The sequence below is a fragment of the Oncorhynchus clarkii genome, chromosome 26 (assembly GCF_045791955.1).
Source record: "Oncorhynchus clarkii lewisi isolate Uvic-CL-2024 chromosome 26, UVic_Ocla_1.0, whole genome shotgun sequence".
Classification (NCBI taxonomy): Eukaryota; Metazoa; Chordata; class Actinopteri; order Salmoniformes; family Salmonidae; genus Oncorhynchus; species Oncorhynchus clarkii.
Window position 1 is genome coordinate 24,320,808 of NC_092172.1, and position 20,679 is coordinate 24,341,486.

At 41.9% G+C, this 20,679-nt stretch overlaps 1 protein-coding gene across 1 annotated transcript in view; it reads left to right on the forward strand.

Annotated features, from left to right (window-relative positions):
* The window catches only part of LOC139384756 (tubby protein-like), a 57,927-nt gene that overhangs the window by 1,874 nt on the left and 35,374 nt on the right, over positions 1-20,679 (forward strand). Inside the window, exon 2 of the mRNA XM_071129629.1 lies at positions 15,779-15,830. Coding sequence (XP_070985730.1) covers positions 15,779-15,830 — 52 coding nt within the window. The remainder of the gene's footprint in view (positions 1-15,778; positions 15,831-20,679) is intronic.

The window sequence follows — 20,679 nt, forward strand, 5'->3', positions numbered from 1 at the left end:
TTTGTGCTGGATGTGCCGATGTTCAAAGCAAACGGAGCAGCTTTATTTAGGCAAGCCTAAATTACACTGAGTATACAAACATTAAGAACACCTGCTATTTCCATGACATAGACTGACCAGGTGAATCTAGGTGAAAGCTATGATCCCTTATTGATGCCACATGTTAAATCTACTTCAATCAGTGTAGATGAAGGGAAGGAGACCGGTTAAAGAAGGATTTTTAAAACCTTAGACTAGGTATTCCCAAACTGGGGTAAGCGCAATGCCGTCGGGGGTGTGCCAAATAAAAATGTGATTTACATAATTTAAAAAATCAGTCCATTTATATTTTCCAACGGGGCTATACATTTGCGAGAAGTTTTTTTCTCACCTGAGTAGCCTTGTTTCACTGCTAAAAATTAAACTATCTAGTGTTCAGCGAAATAACAACACAATGTCAAATACAGGTAGCTTAGTCAAATAATTCACATCCAATCACATTAACCGTTACTCTCTCGTGGGAAACCTTCACTGCGCAGACATTTAGAAATGAAACATGACAATTTGAAAAATAAGCCACAAGTATTTTGAGCGAGAATAAAGACTACTTTCGAGTAGTACGGGATGTACAAAAGCAACAGATACCATTAATAAGAAGGGGCTAGAAGCATCTTATATGGTGAGCTACCGAGTGGCTAGGACAGGCAAGCCCCATACTATTGTGGAGGACTTAATTCTTCTTGCTGCCGTGGATATGGCTGGGACAATGCTGGGGGAAAAGGCCCACAAAACTATACAGACAAATACTTCATCAAACAACACTGTTTCACTACGCATCAGTGACATGGCAAGAGATGTTTTAAATCAATTACTGCTTTGCATACAAGCCAGTGAATTATCTGCGTTACAGCTGGATGAGTCAACAGACGTGGCGTGCCTGCCACAGCTCCTGGATATGTCTGTTACATTTATGGGGGGTCAATTAAGGAAGACATCCTTTTCTGCAAACCACTGGAAACCAGGACAACATGAGAGGATATTTATAAAGTACTAGACAGCTTTGTGACATCAAATGGACTTTGGTTGTCAAGATGTGTTGGTATCTGTACTGATGGAGCAAAAGCCATGACAGGGAGACATAGTGGAATGGTAACGTGCATGCAAGCAGTTGCTCCCGACACCACTTGGGTACACTGCAGCATCCACTGAGAGGCTCTTGCTGCCAAGGGAATACCTGACAGCTTGAAAGACGGTTTGGACACTACAGTGAAAATGTTTAACTTTGTTAAAGCAAGGCCCCTGAACTCTCGTGTATTTTCTGCATTATGCAATGATATGGGCAGTGACCATGTAACGCTTTTACAACATACATGTGCTGGTTGTCAAGGGGCAACCCGGCTCCCACGAGCCGGGTTGTGACAAACTCGCACTCATTCTTATGTTTTAATAAATGTATCGTATAGTGTGTGTGTGGATATAGAAGTCCTCGAAGGCAGGGAGCTCGGCCCAAGTGATGTACTGGGCTGTCAGCACCACCTTCTTTGACGCCTTGCGGTCGAGGGGGATGCATTTGCAATACCAAGCGGTGATGCAGCCAGCCAATATGCTTTCGATGATGCAGCTGTATAACTTTTTGAGGATCCGAGGGCCCATGACAAATCTTTTCAGCCGCCGTGCCGCTCTTCACGACTGTTTGGGTGTGTGTTGACTAGAGGTCGACGGATGATGATTTCTCAACACCGATACCGATTATTGGAGGACCAAAAAAGCCGATACCGATTAATCGGACGATTTTTAAAATATATATATATATATTTTTTTTTATTTGTAATAATGACAATTACAACAATACTGAATGAACAGTTATTTTTACTTAATATAATACATCAATAAAATCAATTTAGCCTCAAGTAAATAATGAAACATGTTCAATTTGGTTTAAATAATGCAAAAGGTTTTGGAGAAGAAAGTAAATGTGCTAAGTAAGAAAGCTAACGTTTCAGTTCCTTGCTCAGAACATGTGAACATATCAAAGCTGGTGGTTCCTTTTAAGATGAGTCTTCAGTTTTAGGTTGTAGTTATTATAGGAATTATATGACTATTTCCCTCCTATACCATTTGTATTTCATTAACCTTTGACTATTGGATGTTTTTATAGGCACTTTAGTATTGCCAGTGTAAAAGTATAGCTTCCGTCTCTCTCCTCACTCCTCCCTGGGCTCGAACCAGCAACAAAACGACATCAGCCACCCTCGAAGCAGCGTTACCCATGCAGAGCAAGGGGAACAACTTCTAGAAGGCTCAGAGCGAGAGTTTGAAACGCTATTAGCGCGCGCTAACTAGCCAGCCATTTCACTTCGGTTACACCAGGCTCATCTCGGGAGTTGATAGGCTTGAAGTCATAAACAGCGCAATGCTTGAAGTACAACGAAGAGTTGCTGGCAAAACGCGCGAAAGTGCTGTTTGAATGAATGTTTACTTTTATTTTGAAGGCAAACCGCAAATTCCACTATTGTGCCTAATCCTTATTGTGGCTAGCTTCACAACACATAACCCGGTCCAGTCGAGCCTCACTAGCCAGACGAAGCTAGCTGTCTGCTTATAATGTTAGCTTTGGGCAACAGGGTAAAGTAGCTGGCTAGCTATTTATTTTCATGAACCGAAGTTCAATTTTATTAGGCAAACAACAAGTGGCTACCTAGCTAATACTTACTCACAAGGATTCATAAATCATTGCTAAGAATAATGAAAATGACTTCAGTTTCTACTGGTCATTTGTTTTCAGGCTGGTTGTATTGGTGCTAGCTAGGTACCAAGCTAAAGCTAGCTACCCCAGACGTTGCGGTCAAAATAAATAATGCTTTATTACTAACGCGGTATTGTAAACACATTGTTTGTGGCCGGTGTTTGCTTGTTTGCAGATATTTCTGTACAGCTTTGACAGTGTTACTGATAGTAGTGGTGGCGCTTGGCTTGCACGTGCAAATTCAGAACACACAACATTCTATAATAGAACTGTATTATTTGACGTGTCAAATTAAGAGCTTATTTAACGCATCAAATAGTATTATTTTACTTTTATTTTTTTTTTACACGCAAGACCCGAACGGCGTACCATAGTATGTCGTGAAGCTGATAGCAGTGACGCTATTACTGTGTAGCTCCGGTAGGGCAACATCTAAAAATAGCACACTTGGTAATGTGTACCGGTGCTCGACCAGTCGGCGAAAGCCAACATCACCCTCGACAGAGAACGATTGATTGTCAAGGGCAATGAATTCCATTATCTTGGCGTTAATGGATTTCGCCTTTGAGTTGTCTCGCTGAAATGTTCTTACTCTTTCAAATGACTGCTCGACTTGTTGACTGCTCGATCCACACAGCAGACTTTGTGGGCTAGGTTAGGAATGCTACAGTATGTGTAGCGCAATATTTTACGCGGCATCATTACGCCATGTACCTACATTATATAGGTATGCAAGTCAGCTTTGACATCGGTTTTGCACATCGGTGTTAAGCTATACGTTGGGCCAATACCGATGTTGGCATTTTTAGCTAATATTGTCCGATTCCGATATGTTCACCGATATATTGTGCATCCCTAGTTGAAAGCTGAGCTGTAGTCTGAACAGCATTCTCACATAGTTATTTTCCCTCCCGTTGTCCAGGTGGGAGAGGGCAGTGTGAAGTGCAATTAAGATTGCTTCATCTGTGGATCTGTTGGGGCGGTGTCGCGACTCTCCTGTGAAGATCTGAAGGATCAGGTTACAGTGGGTCCGCTCTACAGCGCCCCCTCTCTCCTGTAAATACCTTGTAGAAATTCTGCCTTTGGGCTTTGCAGGAGGAGGGGAAAGAAAACGGTAACATCAAAAGGTTGAATAATGAAACAATATTTCTGTAATGGGCCCGTGGGTACTGAAAGAACAATTATCATATCAGTTGCGGTTTGGGATCTCATTAAGGACAGTATAACAACATAACTATCTCTGAATGTGTATATTTCCCATTTATCAGATTTACATCTAAATGTTGTGGAACTTGTATGATTAAATATTAAACTATTTGTGAGAAGATGAAATGTGATGTTGGCCTTCTAAATGAGAATTGTTTTTCATTTAAAAGTTTTAACCAGTCAGTGACCACACCCACGTGAGCACAGACATTATGTCGGCGTCATGGAACGCCCCTTTTGGCAGAGTTTATAAAAGAACTCGCTAACAAAATTTACATTAGACCAGAGAACGTGAGAACGCAGTCCATACGCTGAAATGGTTAGGAAATTTAAATCTCTAGAGAGCAGTACATTACCGGGTTGCTATGGTTGTGTAAAATGGTTCTAGCGCTACATTAGATCAGCGTGACCGACAGCATGAGCTGAAAGGTAGAAAAATTGTTATAAACTCTGAAACTCGAAGAAGACTATAGAGGAACATTCAGTCTGCAGCTGTTTAAGTACTTTAGTCTAGTAAACTCGACCGAGTTGAAAGATCCATTCTAACGAACATTTCCTCTGGAAGATCCATTCTCACAGACACCTGAAACCAAGAAGCTACAACTACAAAATACATGGTGTTCTCTGGTGGACAACCAGAGACTTACACAACCCAAGACTTTCTGTCCAATTACTCGACGTAGATGGATCGAGTGTTTTCAACAGAGAGACAGCAAAGACATACACACGTAAATATGTTCATTGCAATTCTTTCGAATGAGTTCATGTGCAAAGTATTCACATTTCCTTGAGCATACAGTGCCTTGCGAAAGTATTCGGCCCCCTTGAACTTTGCGACCTTTTGCCACATTTCAGGCTTCAAACATAAAGATATAAAACTGTATTTTTTTGTGAAGAATCAACAACAAGTGGGACACAATCATGAAGTGGAACGACATTTATTGGATATTTCAAACTTTTTTAACAAATCAAAAACTGAAAAATTGGGCGTGCAAAATTATTCAGCCCCCTTAAGTTAATACTTTGTAGTGCCACCTTTTGCTGCGATTACAGCTGTAAGTCGCTTGGGGTATGTCTCTATCAGTTTTGCACATCGAGAGACTGAATTTTTTTCCCATTCCTCCTTGCAAAACAGCTCGAGCTCAGTGAGGTTGGATGGAGAGCATTTGTGAACAGCAGTTTTCAGTTCTTTCCACAGATTCTCGATTGGATTCAGGTCTGGACTTTGACTTGGCCATTCTAACACCTGGATGTGTTTATTTTTGAACCATTCCATTGTAGATTTTGCTTTATGTTTTGGATCATTGTCTTGTTGGAAGACAAATCTCCGTCCCAGTCTCAGGTCTTTTTTAGACTCCATCAGGTTTTCTTCCAGAATGGTCCTGTATTTGGCTCCATCCATCTTCCCATTAATTTTAACCATCTTCCCTGTCCCTGCTGAAGAAAAGCAGGCCCAAACCATGATGCTGCCACCACCATGTTTGACAGTGGGGATGGTGTGTTGCTTTTACGCCAAACATAACGTTTTGCATTGTTGCCAAAAAGTTCAATTTTGGTTTCATCTGACAAGAGCACCTTCTTCCACGTTTGGTGTCTCCCCCAGGTGGCTTGTGGCAAACTTTAACCGACACTTTTTATGGATATCTTTAAGAAATGGCTTTCTTCTTGCCACTCTTCCATAAAGGCCAGATTTGTGCAATATACGACTGATTGTTGTCCTATGGACAGAGTCTCCCACCTCAGCTGTAGATCTCTGCAGTTCATCCAGAGTGATCATGGGCCTCTTGGCTGCATCTCTGATCAGTCTTCTCCTTGTATGAGCTGAAAGTTTAGAGGGACGGCCAGGTCTTGGTAGATTTGCAGTGGTCTGATACTCCTTCCATTTCAATATTATCGCTTGCACAGTGCTCCTTGGGATGTTTAAAGCTTGGGAAATCTTTTTGTATCCAAATCCGGCTTTAAACTTCTTCACAACAGTATCTCGGACCTGCCTGGTGTGTTCCTTGTTCTTCATGATGCTCTCTACGCTTTTAACGGACCTCTGAGACTATCACAGTGCAGGTGCATTTATACGGAGACTTGATTACACACAGGTGGATTGTATTTATCATCATTAGTCATTTAGGTCAACATTGGATCATTCAGAGATCCTCACTGAACTTCTGGAGAGAGTTTGCTGCACTGAAAGTAAAGGGGCTGAATAATTTTGCACGCCCAATTTTTCAGTTTTTGATTTGTTAAAAAAGTTTGAACTATCCAATAAATGTCGTTCCACTTCATGATTGTGTCCCACTTGTTGTTGATTCTTCACAAAAAAATACAGTTTTATATATTTATTTATATATTTATGTTTTAAGAGTTTTGCGACATTCAGAATGAAACTGAAGGTAAATAAGAATTCATGATTTGACTGTGACTGATGTAAGAGATATATCTTTAGAGTTTAGTTGGGAGATAGTAACTTTTCCCGTGATGCCCCTGATTACTACTTAATTCATTGTTATATGAATAATTTAATTGCGTAAAAATTGAATGTGGTATGTAATCATTTTATAAAATAGCAGACACATTAATGATAGTCAATAAATGACAGCGGTATGCAAATTGGAGTGGGCCTAGGGTGTCTGGGATGATGGTGTTGATGTGTGTCATGACCAGCCTTTCAAAGCACTTCATAATTACAGATATGAGTGCTACAGGGCGATAGTCATTTAGGTAGGTCACCTTTGAGCTCTTGGGGCTTTGCTTGGCTCATCGAGCACTAGCGCCTCCTTGTGGTGGACCGGGCGCCTCCAGGCTCACTTCGGCCATCAGTTGAATGGTGTTTCCTCTGACACATTGGTGCAGCTGGCGGGTGTTAAGAAGCGCAGTTTGGCACCTTCGCCTTTCCCGAGCCCGTTAGGAGTTGCAGCGATGAGACAAGATCGCAATTGGATATCACGAAATTGGGGAGAAAAAGGGGGTACATTTTTTAAATAATAATGTCTGTGAAGACCGTTGCCCAGCTGGTCTGCGCATGCTTTGAGAATGCCCCCTGGGATTCTGTGATTGTTAACCTGTTTAAACATTTTGCTCAGATTTGGTAACGGAGAGCGAGATCAGTCATCTGGAAAAACAGGGGGTTTCATGCAAGGTACAGTGTTATATTCCTCAAAGCAAGAATAAAAGGCGTTTAGATCATATCATCATCTCTGGGAAACTCATGGCTGGGTTTCCCTTTGTAATTCGTTATCGTCTGCAAGCATGTTTGATGTCTCGTCGGAGATCGTAGTGGGCTTCCTTGAATGTGTCCATGTCCATGCCCCGTTCTTGTAAGCGGTAGGTCTGGCCTTTAGCCCAGCACGGATATTGCCTGTAATCTATGTTTTTTGATTTGGGTACATACTTATAGTCACTGTGGGGACGACATGCTCTATGCACTTATTGATGAAGCATGTGACTATTGTGGTAAACTTCTCAATGCTATCGGATTGATTGCATTCATGCTTGCACCATGCAATCTTTTATCAGTTATTTTCCTTCTCTGTACTACCTGCAGCATGATACATTTTTCTATGACCACCTGATAGACTGTTGGTGGTCAGAGCTCAAATGGAGAAGTGGGTATTAATCTTGCTTTAGAATTTATTGAAGCCAGACGGGCCAGCAGGTCAAACAAACAACTAAAATTAACGAGTCACTCTGAGAAATGAATCATGACTTTCAAGTCAAACGAGTAGTTCAAAAAGAACAAATCACTGCACAGCACTAGCCTCAAGATGATTGGTTTTGACCACTAGAAACTTTTGCTCCGCTCCTACTCGTCATTATTTTAGTTCAGTGCGGTTTGAAAGCACTACTTGATTGTACCCGCAAAACACCAGTCTCAACGTCAACAATGAAGAGGCGACTCCGGGATGCTGGCCTTCTCTTTCTATTCTGGTTAGAGACAGTTTGCACTGTTCTGTGAAGGGAGCAGTACACAGCATTGTATGAGATCTTCAGTTTCTTGCCAATTTCTCGCATGGAATAGCCTTCATTTCTCAGAACAAGAATAGACTGATGAGTTTCAGAAGAAAGTTATTTGTTTCTGGCCATTTTGAGCCTGTAATCGAACCCACAAATGCTGATGCTCCAGATACTCAACTAGTCTAAGAAGGCCAGTTTTATTGGTTCTTTAATTAGCACAACAGTTTTCAGCTGTGCTAACATAAATGCAAAATAGTTTTCTAATGATCAATTAGCTTTTGAAAATGATAAACTTGGATTAGCTAACACAACTGGCCATTGGAACACAGGAGTGATGGTTGCTGATAAAAGGCCTTTGTACGCCTATGTATATATTCCATAAAAATGTTGCCATTTCCAGCTACAATAGTCATTTACAACATTAACAATGCCTACACTGTATTTCTGATCAATTTGATGTTATTTTAATGGACCAAAAATGTGCTTTTCTTTCAAAAACAAGTGACCCCAAACTTTTGAACGGTAGTGTATTTACAGTGGGGCAAAAAAGTATTTAGTCAGCCACCAATTGTGCAAGTTCTCCCACTTAAAAAGATGAGAGAGGCCTGTAATTTTCATCATAGGTACACTTCAACTATGACAGAAAATATGAGAAAAAAAATCCAGAAAATCACATTGCAGGATTTTTAATGAATTTATTTGCAAAATATGGTGGAAAATAAGTATTTGGTCAATAACAAAAGTTTATCTCAATACTGTTATATACCCTTTGTTGGCAATGACAGAGGTCAAACGTTTTCTGTACGTCTTCACAAGGTTTTCACACACTGTTGCTGGTATTTTGGCCCATTCCTCCATGCAGATCTCCTCTAGAGCAGTGATGTTTTGGGGCTGTTACTGGGCAACACGGATTTTCAACTCCCTCCAAAGATTTTCTATGGGGTTGAGATCTGGAGACTGGCTAGGCCACTCCAGGACCTTGAAATGCTTATTACGAAGCCACTCGTTCGTTACCCGGGCGGTGTGTTTGGGATCATTGTCATGCTGAAAGACCCAGCCACGTTTCATCTTCAATGCCCTTGCTGATGGAAGGAGGTTTTCACTCAAAATCTCACTATACATGGTCCCATTCATTCTTTCCTTTACACGGATCAGTCGTCCTGGTCCCTTTGCAGAAAAACAGCCCCAAAGCATGACGTTTCCACCCCCATGCTTCACAGTAGGTATGGTATTCTTTGGATGCAACTCAGCATTCTTTGTCCTCCAAACACGACGAGTTGAGTTTTTACCAAAAAGTTATATTTTGGTTTCATTTGACCATATGACATTCTCCCAATCTTCTTCTGGATCATCCAAATGCTCTCTAGCAAACTTCAGATGGGCCTGGACATGTACTGGCTTAAACAGGGGCACACGTCTGGCACTGTAGGATTTGAGTCCCTGGCTGCGTAGTGTGTTACTGATGGTAGGCTTTGTTACTTTGGTCCAAGCTCCCTGCAGGTCATTCACTACGTCCCCCCCGTGTGGTTATGGGATTTTTGCTCACCGTTCTTGTGATCATTTTGACCCACGGGGTAAGATCTTGCGTGGAGCCCCAGATCGAGGGAGATTATCAGTGGTCTTGTATGTCTTCCATTTCCTAATAATTGCTCCCACAGTTGATTTCTTCAAACCAAGCTGCTTACCTATTACAGATTCAGTCTTCCCAGCCGGGTGCAGGCCTACAATTTTGTTTCTGGTGTCCTTTGACAGCTCTTTGGTCTTGGCCATAGTGGAGTTTGTCGTGTGACTGTTTGAGGTTGTGGACAGGTGTCTTTTATACTGGTGCCATTAATACAGGTAACGAGTGGAGGACAGAGGAGCCTCTTAAAGAAGAAGTTACAGGTCTGTGAGAGTCAGAAATCTTGCTTGTTTGTAGGTGACCAAATACTTATTTTCCACCATAATTTGCAAATAAATTCCTAAAAAATCCTACAATGTGATTTCCTGGATTTTTTTTCTCATTTTGTCTGTCATAGTTGAAGTGTACCTATGATGAAAATTACAGGCCTCTCTCATCTTTTTTATTGGGAGAACTTGCACAATTGGTGGCTGACTAAATACTTTTTTGCCCCACTGTATGTTATTATTTGGACTTTTTTGGGGGTGAAGGGCCGCCACTGCTCATGAGCGCTACATTCAGAACTACTGGCTAAAAATATACAGGTGTACTGGAGAATCTCTTTAGTTCAGAGCCATTCAGTGGCTAGCCACGTTATAAACATAATTTTTACCAGGTTCCCATGAAGCAATTGTAATGAAAATCCACCACAACATACCAGAGAGTTTCCTGATTAGCAAAGGGTAGTAGTCTTTAATTTCATTGTGTATTAAAAACACAGTTTGAGATCATTGTGAGGGGATTTCACCATTGGTTAGAAGTAGGAATTGGGCTTCCCGGGGAAAATGTCTTTTGCAACAGTAACCAAGGGGGAGGGGCTTAGCGAAGGGTCTGTTGTGGTCATTGGTGTGTGGTAGTATCTAATTGATGTTTCTTTGGTTTTGTCTTTCAAGAATGATGAAAAACTCACTGTATCTCTTATAATAACTGTAGTAGTTATTTATTGACCCACTTTTTTAATAACATAAAACTGTAGTACACATTCAATTCCAATGTTGCGTAGGTTACTGTATTATTGGTGAGTTGTAAAGTCTGCTGATATGAAAGTCTATTTGGGGAATATATGGCACCGTTTCACTGTAATCCAATTACATGGGGATTTTCTCATGCAGAATCTGGTGTAACAGAATCCATAAAAAGCTCTGCTCATTTCCCCCAAAGTGTATTTTCTCCACTACTATCACCTTGGGAAGCAGCAGCCATTGTTTTGCTCTGTGTGACCCCTGCATGTCTCTCCCCATACATTGGTAATGCATTCTGCTGATTATAGGCATTCTCGAGTCACAATCTAATCACAATATTGTTCACCTAATACATTTTTTTGCACTGTTGGTTAGAGCCTGTAAGTAAGCATTTCACTGTAAGGTCTACCTACACCTGTTGTACTCGGCGCACGTGACAAATAAACTTCGATTTGATCTGCCCGAATGGTTAATAATGTCAGTGTTATTTATCAGTTAGCTTATTTTTGGGTGAAATAAAGACTTATGCCTGTTCTCAAAGACATTACTACTGCTGCTGCTGTTGCCTCCAAGAGAAGCCCCATTGCCATGGTTGCACTGCTTCCTCTGCTCCCATTGGCTCCCCGTTGCTATAAGTTACAGACCTGGCTTGCCATGAATCTCATTGAGAGATTGCGTCAGGAGAACTGGCCTCCTATGATGGAGCAATAAAGGTAGTGATAGATCTGTGTGTACGTATGTACACGTACTCATGTTGCTGCTTCTAAGAGAGCACACACACAGATACACACACCAACATTAAACACACACGCTTGAGTGTCCTGGATTTGTATTTGACAGGTGCTAGAGTTTCTAAACCCACTTATTAGAGGATGTATTCATCTGAGAGGAAGAGCAACCAAAGGGATTGGTTCAATATGACCCTACCAGGAACAGTAGTTCAAAATATCTGTTATCATTTCAGTTAATCTAGGGAACTAATAAGTTCCTTTCATTAAATCAAATTTCCTCATAGAAAATAATAATTGAACATGTCATTTAATTTGCTTTTGTATCCTTAAGCATGCTCTTTTTGCTGTATAGTTTCTTGTTAAGCATGTTCATCGTTAAGTGTTTAATGACAAATTACTTTGTGAAGAGAACTCTTCAAAAAATGTTTCTTATATGTTTGCTATACGAAGATGTGATTACGATGATGAGTGATATAGCAGTAGTCAATGACATTAGTAATGTAGATAATAAAGGTGATATTGACGTTGTAGGCCTAGGTGTTAAAAGTAATAGACAGGATGACGTATTAGGTGACGCAGTGTCCTATTTAATAACTGACCTCAGGGACAAGAGCCCTTAAACAACACACTACACTGACATGCTGAGGCACTGCCACAGAGTCACATTGCTTACCTGTGGGAGGTTGATATGGGAGGGGAGCTGAGGGGGGAACAGGCAGAGAGTGGGTGTTCCTCTCGACTTGGAGGACTGGCCAGCCTGTCATGGATGGTTTCTCAGAGCAATAAGCAGTTCCTCCCATCAGATGGAGCCTACCTGGTGCTTTCCATGAAAAACGTATGTATGGGGCCTGGTGGCGAAGCCGGGCGGGACGAGGGGAGGTGACCCGGGGACTCAGCTGCACCGCTGTGGCCTCTCATGAATCCCATGTGAGCCAGCTCTAAGCCAGCCCAGTATACCAGATTCACCCTGGCTCCGGCAGGTCACAGCCAAACACACACAGCACTGCCAGGGAGGGACGTCAGGCTACCTGTACTGTTCCTACTGTACACAGCGAACAATTATTTATTTATATATACTGTATATATATATATATATATATATTAGAGAGAGAGAGTTGAAGTCGGGAGTTTACATACACCTTAGCCAAATACATTTAAACTCAGTTTTTCACAATTCCTGACATTTAATCCTAGTAAAGATTCCCGGTCGAGGTCAGTTAGGATCACCACTTTATTTTAAGAATGTGAAATGTCAGAATAATAGTTGAGAGAATGATTTATTTCAGCATTTATTTCTTTCATCACATTCTCAGTGGGTCAGAAGTGTACATACACTCAATTAGTATTTAGTAGCATTGCCTTTAAATAGTTTAACTTGGGTCAAACGTTTCAGGTAGCCTTCCACAAGCTTCCCACAATAAGTTGGGTGAATTTTGGCCCATTCGTCCTGACAGAGATGGTGCAACTGAGTCGGGTTTGTTGGCCTCCTTGCTCGCACACGCTTTTTCAGTTCTGCCCACAAATGTTCTATGGGATTGAAGTCAGGGCTTTGTGATGGCCACTCCAATACCTTGACTTGTTGTCCTTAAGCCATTTTGCCACAACTTTGGAAGTATGCTTCAGGTCATTGTTCATTTGGAAGACCCATTTGTGACCAAGCTTTAACTTCCTGACTGATATCTTGAGATGTTGCTTCAATATATCAACATAATTTTCCTGCCTCATGATGCCATCTATTTTGTGAAGTGCACCAGTCCCTCCTGCAGCAAAGCACCCCCACAACAGGATGCTGCCACCCCAGTGCTTCACGGTTGTGATGGTGTTCTTCAGCTTGCAATTCCCCCCCCCCCCCCCCTTTTCCTCCAAACATAAGGTCATTATGGCCAAACAGTTCTATTTTTGTTTCATCAGACCAGAGGACATTTTTCCAAAAAGTACGATCTTTGTCCCCATGTGCAGTTGCAAACCGTTGTCTGGCTTTTTTATGGCGGTTTGGAGCCTTGACTTCTTCCCTGCTGAGCCGCCTTTCAGATTATGTCAATATAGGACTCGTCTTACTGTGGCTATAGATACCTTTGTACCTGTTTCCTCCAGCATTTTCACAAGGTCCTTTGCTGTTGTTCTGGGATTGATTTGCACTTTTCGCACCAAAGTACGTTCATCTCTAGGAGACAGAACGTGTCTCCTTCCTGAGCGGTATGACGGCTCCGTGGTCCCATGGTGTTTATACTTATGTACTATTGTTTGTACAGATGAACATGGTACCTTCAGGCATTTGCAAATTTCTCCCAAGGATGAACCAGACTTGTGGAGGTCTACAATTCTTTTTCTGAGGTCTTGGTTGATTTCTTTTGATTTTCCCATGATGTCAAGCGAAGCGGCACAGAGTTTGAAGGTAGGCCTTGAAATACATCCACAGGTACACCTCCAATTGACTCAAATTATATCAATTAGCCTATCAGAAGCTTCTAAAGCCATTACATAATTGTCTGGAATTTTCCAAGCTGTTTAAAGGCACAGTCAATTTAGTGTATGTAAACTTCTGACCCACTGGAATTGTGATACAGTGAATTATAAGTAAAATAATCTGTCTGTAAACAATTGTTGGAAAAATGACTTGTCATGCACAAAGTAGATGTCCTAACCGACTTGCCAAAACTATAGTTTGTTAACAAGAAATTTGTGGAGTGGTGGAAAAACTAATTTTATTGACTCCAAACTAAATGTAAACTTATTATTTTTTTCAACTGTACCTACTGTAAAACACTTTAAAGTACACAAACGTTTTACATTTCGGTATTGTGCATACTTAGAAACACATGTATACGCATACTGTACGTACACAGGCGTCTTGAATATAGTGCAATTGCTTGCACAACAATCATACATGACCAATTTCTATGAATTTTTTTTATATTTAAACCGAGGTAAAAACAGCATCAAGGACTTTGTGGAATTGGCATGATTTCAGAGAAATGCCTTTTTAATTTTTTTTTTTTTTTAACCTTTATTTAACTAGGCAAGTCAGTTAAGAACAAATTCTTATTTTCAATGACGGCCTAGGAACAGTGGGTTAACTGCCTGTTCAGGGGCAGAACGACAGATTTGTACTTTGTCAGCTCGGGGATTTGAACTTGCAACCATTCAGTTACTAGCCCAAAACTCTAACCACTAGGCTACCCTGCCACCCCGAAATGCCATTGAAAACCTGTATGATATTGAGTTTATTAGACAAGAGTGTATCAGGGAAAAAGATTTCCCTGTTATCTTATATAAAATGTAATGAAAGGCATTTGATCTAATTGTTTTATAATAATCAACCCTCATTGATTATTCATGTGATGCTGGTAGACAGCACAACATTCTAACTCTATTCTGTGGAGGGAACATCAAAATAGAATATTTGCTAAGACATCCCTCTGCACTGCAGGTAACACACATAAAACACTCACTAGGCACTTCACCAGCGCTGTTCCCAATAGGGACAGCATTAATGCATCACTGTTGAGGGGTCAATGGGTACTGTTCACACTACGTTGTTATTGACATCAACTGGGGTAGGTGGGGCAAGAAGAGTAGAGGTGTCTAATGCACATTCTAGCTTACCACTGATGCATATCAATTAACATGTCTTCTCTATCGTAATGCGGTAGTTGACCCTCATTGTAACAGCTGTGTTTATGTCATTATCTACCTGTCTGAAACACATTCACACACTTGATTGCTGACTGTCGCTAGTGAGTGTTTTTTCTGTGTGTGTTTCAGAAAGGGAGATGTACTGTGTATGTAGCACACACACTAACCACAAATAGACACATTATTGAACCCCCTTGGCTCTGCTCCATCTACCCCCCGTCCCAGCTGAAGGAAGCACTCTTCTCCTTCACCTGACCTTCAGCCTCTTATTATCTTTAATTAAGAACCCTTTAGTTTAAATGGTCTGGGCAATGCCAAGCAACACAGAGTGAATGGGTAGTCGGAGTGTGTCATTGCTGATTTAGAGGTTGCGTGTGTTTTGGTGTGGGAGGGATGGGAGGGATGGGAAAGATGGCGAATGGCTGAGCGTTACCATTACCTTTATAGTCCTATCACACAGGATAAAAATGTTAGATCATCGTCCAATTGTGACTATGAATTCCCTAGCACTTCATATCCATGCTGGTTTGACTGATCTCTGTATGATGTCATTCTACACGTTTTGTAATTTAATCGTAAGAGTTATGTTGCTTCCTAGAGAACATATCGGAGGCTACATGACATGTCACTCCCAATAACTACTGTGTCTCCTCCAGTGACATACACTGCATTTTAAAGACATCACCTGCTGTTTTCTGCTTCACAGGAAAGCTCCATGGCAGATATTAATGTATCACTATTTCCCATAATTTCCAAGTGGTTCTCGCAGTGTATCAAACAGGAGAGGAAACTAATGTTTTTCCTGGAGTGTGTGTGTGTGTTTGTTCTGTACAATGTCAAAGAAATGGAAAAAGCTTTTGTTTTAACCATCTCTCTCTCGCTCTTTGTTTCTCTCTCTTGCTCTCTGCAGTACCTTGGACGATGAGGGCAGCAACCTCCGCCAACAGAAGCTAGACAGACAGGTAGGTCTCCCATGTCCCTGTACTGTAGCAGAGCAGCTCAGCCACTTACTGATATGAACCTCCTCTGTTGTTCCTTGGCTGGTGGAGGAGACTGTAGTGTGAGGAAAAGAGAGGAAGAATATACTCTACAGAAGGGTTACGCTATATTTGATAAATTACTGTGAACTAGAAAGTTCACACACCTGGTTTTCATGGTAGAAAATAATTCAATCTCTGATTATTAGGCAGGGATGAAAGCCAGCTAAAGCTAATCTGGCTAATTGTTTTTAGGAGATGTCATCAGTGTTATACTTAAGCAATAATGCCAGAGGAGGTGTGGTATACAGCCATTAGCCATGGTACATTGGCCATATACCACAAAACCCAGAGGTGCCTTATTGCTATTATATGATCACTCGGCTACACAGCTGATGCCTGCTGGACTGTCAATAACACTGTACTTCATTTTGTTTATCTGTCGGCCCCAGCCTCAACTCAGGCCCTGTGTGTAGCTAACTGACCCTCTCTGCCCATTCATCGCCTTTTACCCGTTGTTGTCTTACCTGTTGTCTTAGCTCTCCCAATCAACATTGATTGCTTTATGCCTCTCTCTAATGTCATTATTTTATTTTACTGCGGAGCCCCTAGTCCCACTCAACATGCCTCAGATAGCTCCGTTGTCCCACCCCCCACACATGCGGAGACCGCACCTAGCTTAACTGGCGCCTCCAGAGATGAAACCTCTCTCATCGTCACTCATTACCTAAGTTTACCTCTATTGTACTCGCACCCTACCATACCCTTGTCTGTACATTATGCCCTGAATCTATCCTATCACGCCCAGAAATCTGCTCCTTTTATTCTCTGTTCCCAACGCACTAAACGACCAGTTCTTGTAGCCTTTAGCCATACCCTCATCCTACTCCTCCTCTGTTCCTCTGGTGATGTAGAGGTTAACCCATGCCCTGTTTGTCCCCAGGCCCTCTCATTTGTTGACTTTTGTCACTGTAAAAGCCTTGGGTTCATGCATGTTAACATCAGAAGCCTCCTCCCTAAGTTTGTTTTATTCACTACTTTAGCACACTCTGCCAACCCCGATGTCCTAACCGTGTCTGAATCCTTGCTTAGGAAGGCCACCAAAAATTCTGGAATTTCCATCCCCAATTACAACATTTTCCGTCAAGATAGAACTGCTAAAGGGGGCGGAGTTGCAATCTACTGTAGAGAGCCTGCAGAGTTCTGTCATACTTTCCAGGTCTGTGCCCAAACAGTTCGAGCTTCTACTTTTAAAAATCCATCTCTCCAGAAATAAGTCCCTCACTGTTGCCGCTTGTTATAGACCCCCCTCAGCTCCCAGCTGTGCCCTGAACACCATATGTGAATTGATTGCCCCCCATCTATCATCAGTTGTACTGTTAGTTAACCTAAACTGGGATATGCTTAACACCCCGGACGTCCTACAATCTAAACTAGATCCCCTCAATCTCTCACAAATGATCAAGGAACCTACCAGGTACAACCCAAAATCCGTAAACATGGGCGCCTTCATAGATATCATCCTGACCAACTTGTCCTCTAAATACACCTTTGCTGTTTTCAAACAAGGATCTCAGCGATCACTGCCTCATTGCCTGCGTCCGTTATGGGTCCGCGGTCAAACGACCACCTCTCATCACTGTCAAACGCTCCCTAAAACACTTCTGCGAGCAGGCCTTTCTAATCGACCTGGCCCGGGTATCCTGGAAGGATATTGACCTCATCCCGTCAGTAGCGGGTGCCTGGTTATTATTTAAAAAGTCCTTTCCTCGTCTTAAATAAGCATGCCCCTTTCAAAAAAGGTATAACTAAGAACCTATATAGCCCTTGGTTCACTCCAGACTTGACTGTCCTGGACCAGCACAAAAACATCCTGTGGCGTACTGCACTAGCATCGAATAGTCCCTGCGATATGCAACTTTTCAGGGAAGTCAGGAACCAATATACACAGTCAGTTAGGAAAGCAAGGCTAGCTTTCAAACAGAAATTTTCATCCTGCAGCAGTAACTCCAAAATGTTTTGGGACACTGTAAAGTCCATGGAGAAAAAGAGCACCTCCTCCCAGCTGCCCACTGCACTGAGGCTAGAAAACACTGTCACCACCGACAATTGAGATTCTCAATAAGCATTTCTCTACGGCTGGCCATGCTTTCCACCTGGCTACCACAACCCTGGTCAACAGCTCTGTACCCCCCCCGCAGCAACTGGGCCCCCCCCCCACTTCTCCTTCACTCAAATCCAGTTAGCTGTATATAGCCTGTCTTTTTACTGTTGTTTTATTTCTTAAGCATTTCACTGTTGTATTCGGCGCACGTGACAAATAAACTTTGATTTCATTGATGTTCTGATAGAGCTGCAAAATCTGGATCCCTACAAATCAGCTGGGCTAGACAATCTGGACCCTTTCTTCCTAAAATTATCTGCTGCCATTGTTGCAACCCTTATTACTTGTCTGTTCCACCTCTCTTTCGTATCGTCTGAGATTCCTAAAGATTGTAAAGCGGCCGCGGTCATCCCCCTCTTCAAAAGGGGAGACACTCTTGACCCAAACTGTTATAGACCTATATCCATCCTGCCCTGCCTTTCTAAAGTCTTCGAAAGCCAAGTTAACAAACAGATCACCGACCATTTCGAATCCCACTGTACCTTCTCCACTATGCAATCCGGTTTCCGAGCTGGTCACAGGTGCACGTCAGTCACGCTCAAGGTCCTAAATGATATCATAACCGCCATCGATAAAAGACAGTACTGTGCAGCCGTCTTCATCGACCTGGCCAAGGCTTTCGACTCTGTCAATCACCGTATTCTTATCGGCAGACTCATCAGCCTTGGTTTCTCTAACTACTTCTCAGATAGAATTCAGTGTGTCAAATTGGAGGGCCTGTTGTCCGGACCTCTGGCAGTCTCTATGGGGGTGCCACAGGGTTCAATTCTCAGGCCGACTCTTTTTTCTGTATATATCAATGATGTTGCTCTTGCCTCTGGTGATTATTTGATACACCTCTACGCAGATGACATTGTTCTGTATACATCTGGCCCTTCTTTGCACACTGTGTTAACAAACCTCCAAACGAGCTCCAATGCCATACAACACTCCTTCCGTGGCCCCCAACTGCTCCTAGATGCTAGTAAAACTAAATGCATGCTCTTCAACCGATCGCTGCCTGCACCCGCCCACCCGACTAGCATCACTACTCTGGACGGTTCTGACTTAGAATATGTGGACAACTATAAATACCTAGGTGTCTGGCTAGACTGTAAACTCTCTTTCCAGACTCACATTAAGCATCTCCAATCCAAAATTAAATGTAGAATCGGCTTCCTATTTTGCAACAAAGCCTTCTTCACCTATGCTGCCAAACATACCCTCGAAAAAACAGACTATCCTACCGATCCTTGACTTCGGTGATGTCATTTACAAGATAGCCTCCAACACTCTACTCAGCTAATTGTATGCAGTCTATCGCAGTGCCATCCGTTTTGTCACCAAAGCCCCATATACTACCCACCACTGCGACCTTTATGCTCTCGTTGGCTGGCCCTCGCTACATATTTGTCGCCAGATCCCACTGGCTCCAGGTCATCTATAAGTCTTTGCTAGGTAAAGCTCCGCCTTATCTCAGCTCACTGGTCACCATAGCATCACCCACCCGTAGCACGCGCTCCAGCAGATATATTTCTCGGGTCATCCCCAAAGCCAACACCCCCTTTTGGCTGCCTTTCCTTCCAGTTCTCTGCTGCCAATTACTGGAGCAAATTGAACGAATCTGTAAATATCCCATCCAACCAACTACTTACCTCATCCCATATTTGTTTTTGTTTTTGCACACCAGTATTTCTACTTGCACATCCTCATCTGCACATCTATCTCTCCAGTGTAATTGCTAAATTGTAATTACTTCGCCACTATGGCCTATTTATTGCCTTACCTCCTTACTTAATTTGCACACACTGTATACAGATTTTTCTATTGTGTTATTTACTGTACGTTTGTTTATCCCATGTGTAACTCTGTGTTGTTGTTTTTGTCACACTGCTTTGCTTTTCTTGGCCAGGTCGCTGTTGTAAATGAGAACTTGTTCTCAACTGGCCGACCTTGTTAAATAAAGGTGAAATAAAAAAAATAAAAACTGGTTACCAACATAATAAGTATTTTTTTGTCATACACGTGGTTTAGGGTCTGATATAGTACGACCATCAGCCAATCAGCATTCAGGGCTCAAACTCCCAGTTTATAATGTGTAATAATGCGCTATCAGAAGTGTATTATGCCGATCAGCCTTTGCCACTTCTGTGCTATCCATGATACATGATAAACATGTTTATCAAAGTGTTGTCTCAGACCTGACCAGCATAGAAAATGGTGTCGACATCAGTGACACTCTCAAGAGACTCGTCAATTAGCATATTTTCATCGGCCCTGTGTAATTCCATCAAGATACTGGGTTACACCAGCAACCTCTCCCTACACATTACATTTATTGCATTTCCTGAAATGTAGGAACGAATTGTAGGAGATTATTTTTCAAATGGTGATTAAAGGCTAATCGTAGTGGATTAATGGGATAGACAGAGGATTAGGGTTTACGGTACTACATTAACATAAACCAAATCAACAGAGAGACTTTCAAGCATTTACAGTGCCTTTGTATTTGGATTTCCTGTAATGGACATACACAAAATAGTCCAAATTGGTGAAGTGAAATGAAAAAAGTAACTTGTTTAAAAAAAAAAAAAAAAGTTAAAAAGGGAAAAGTGGTGCATGCATATGTATTCACCCCCTTTGCTATGAAGCCCCTAAATAAGATCTGGTGCAACCAATTACCTTCAGAAG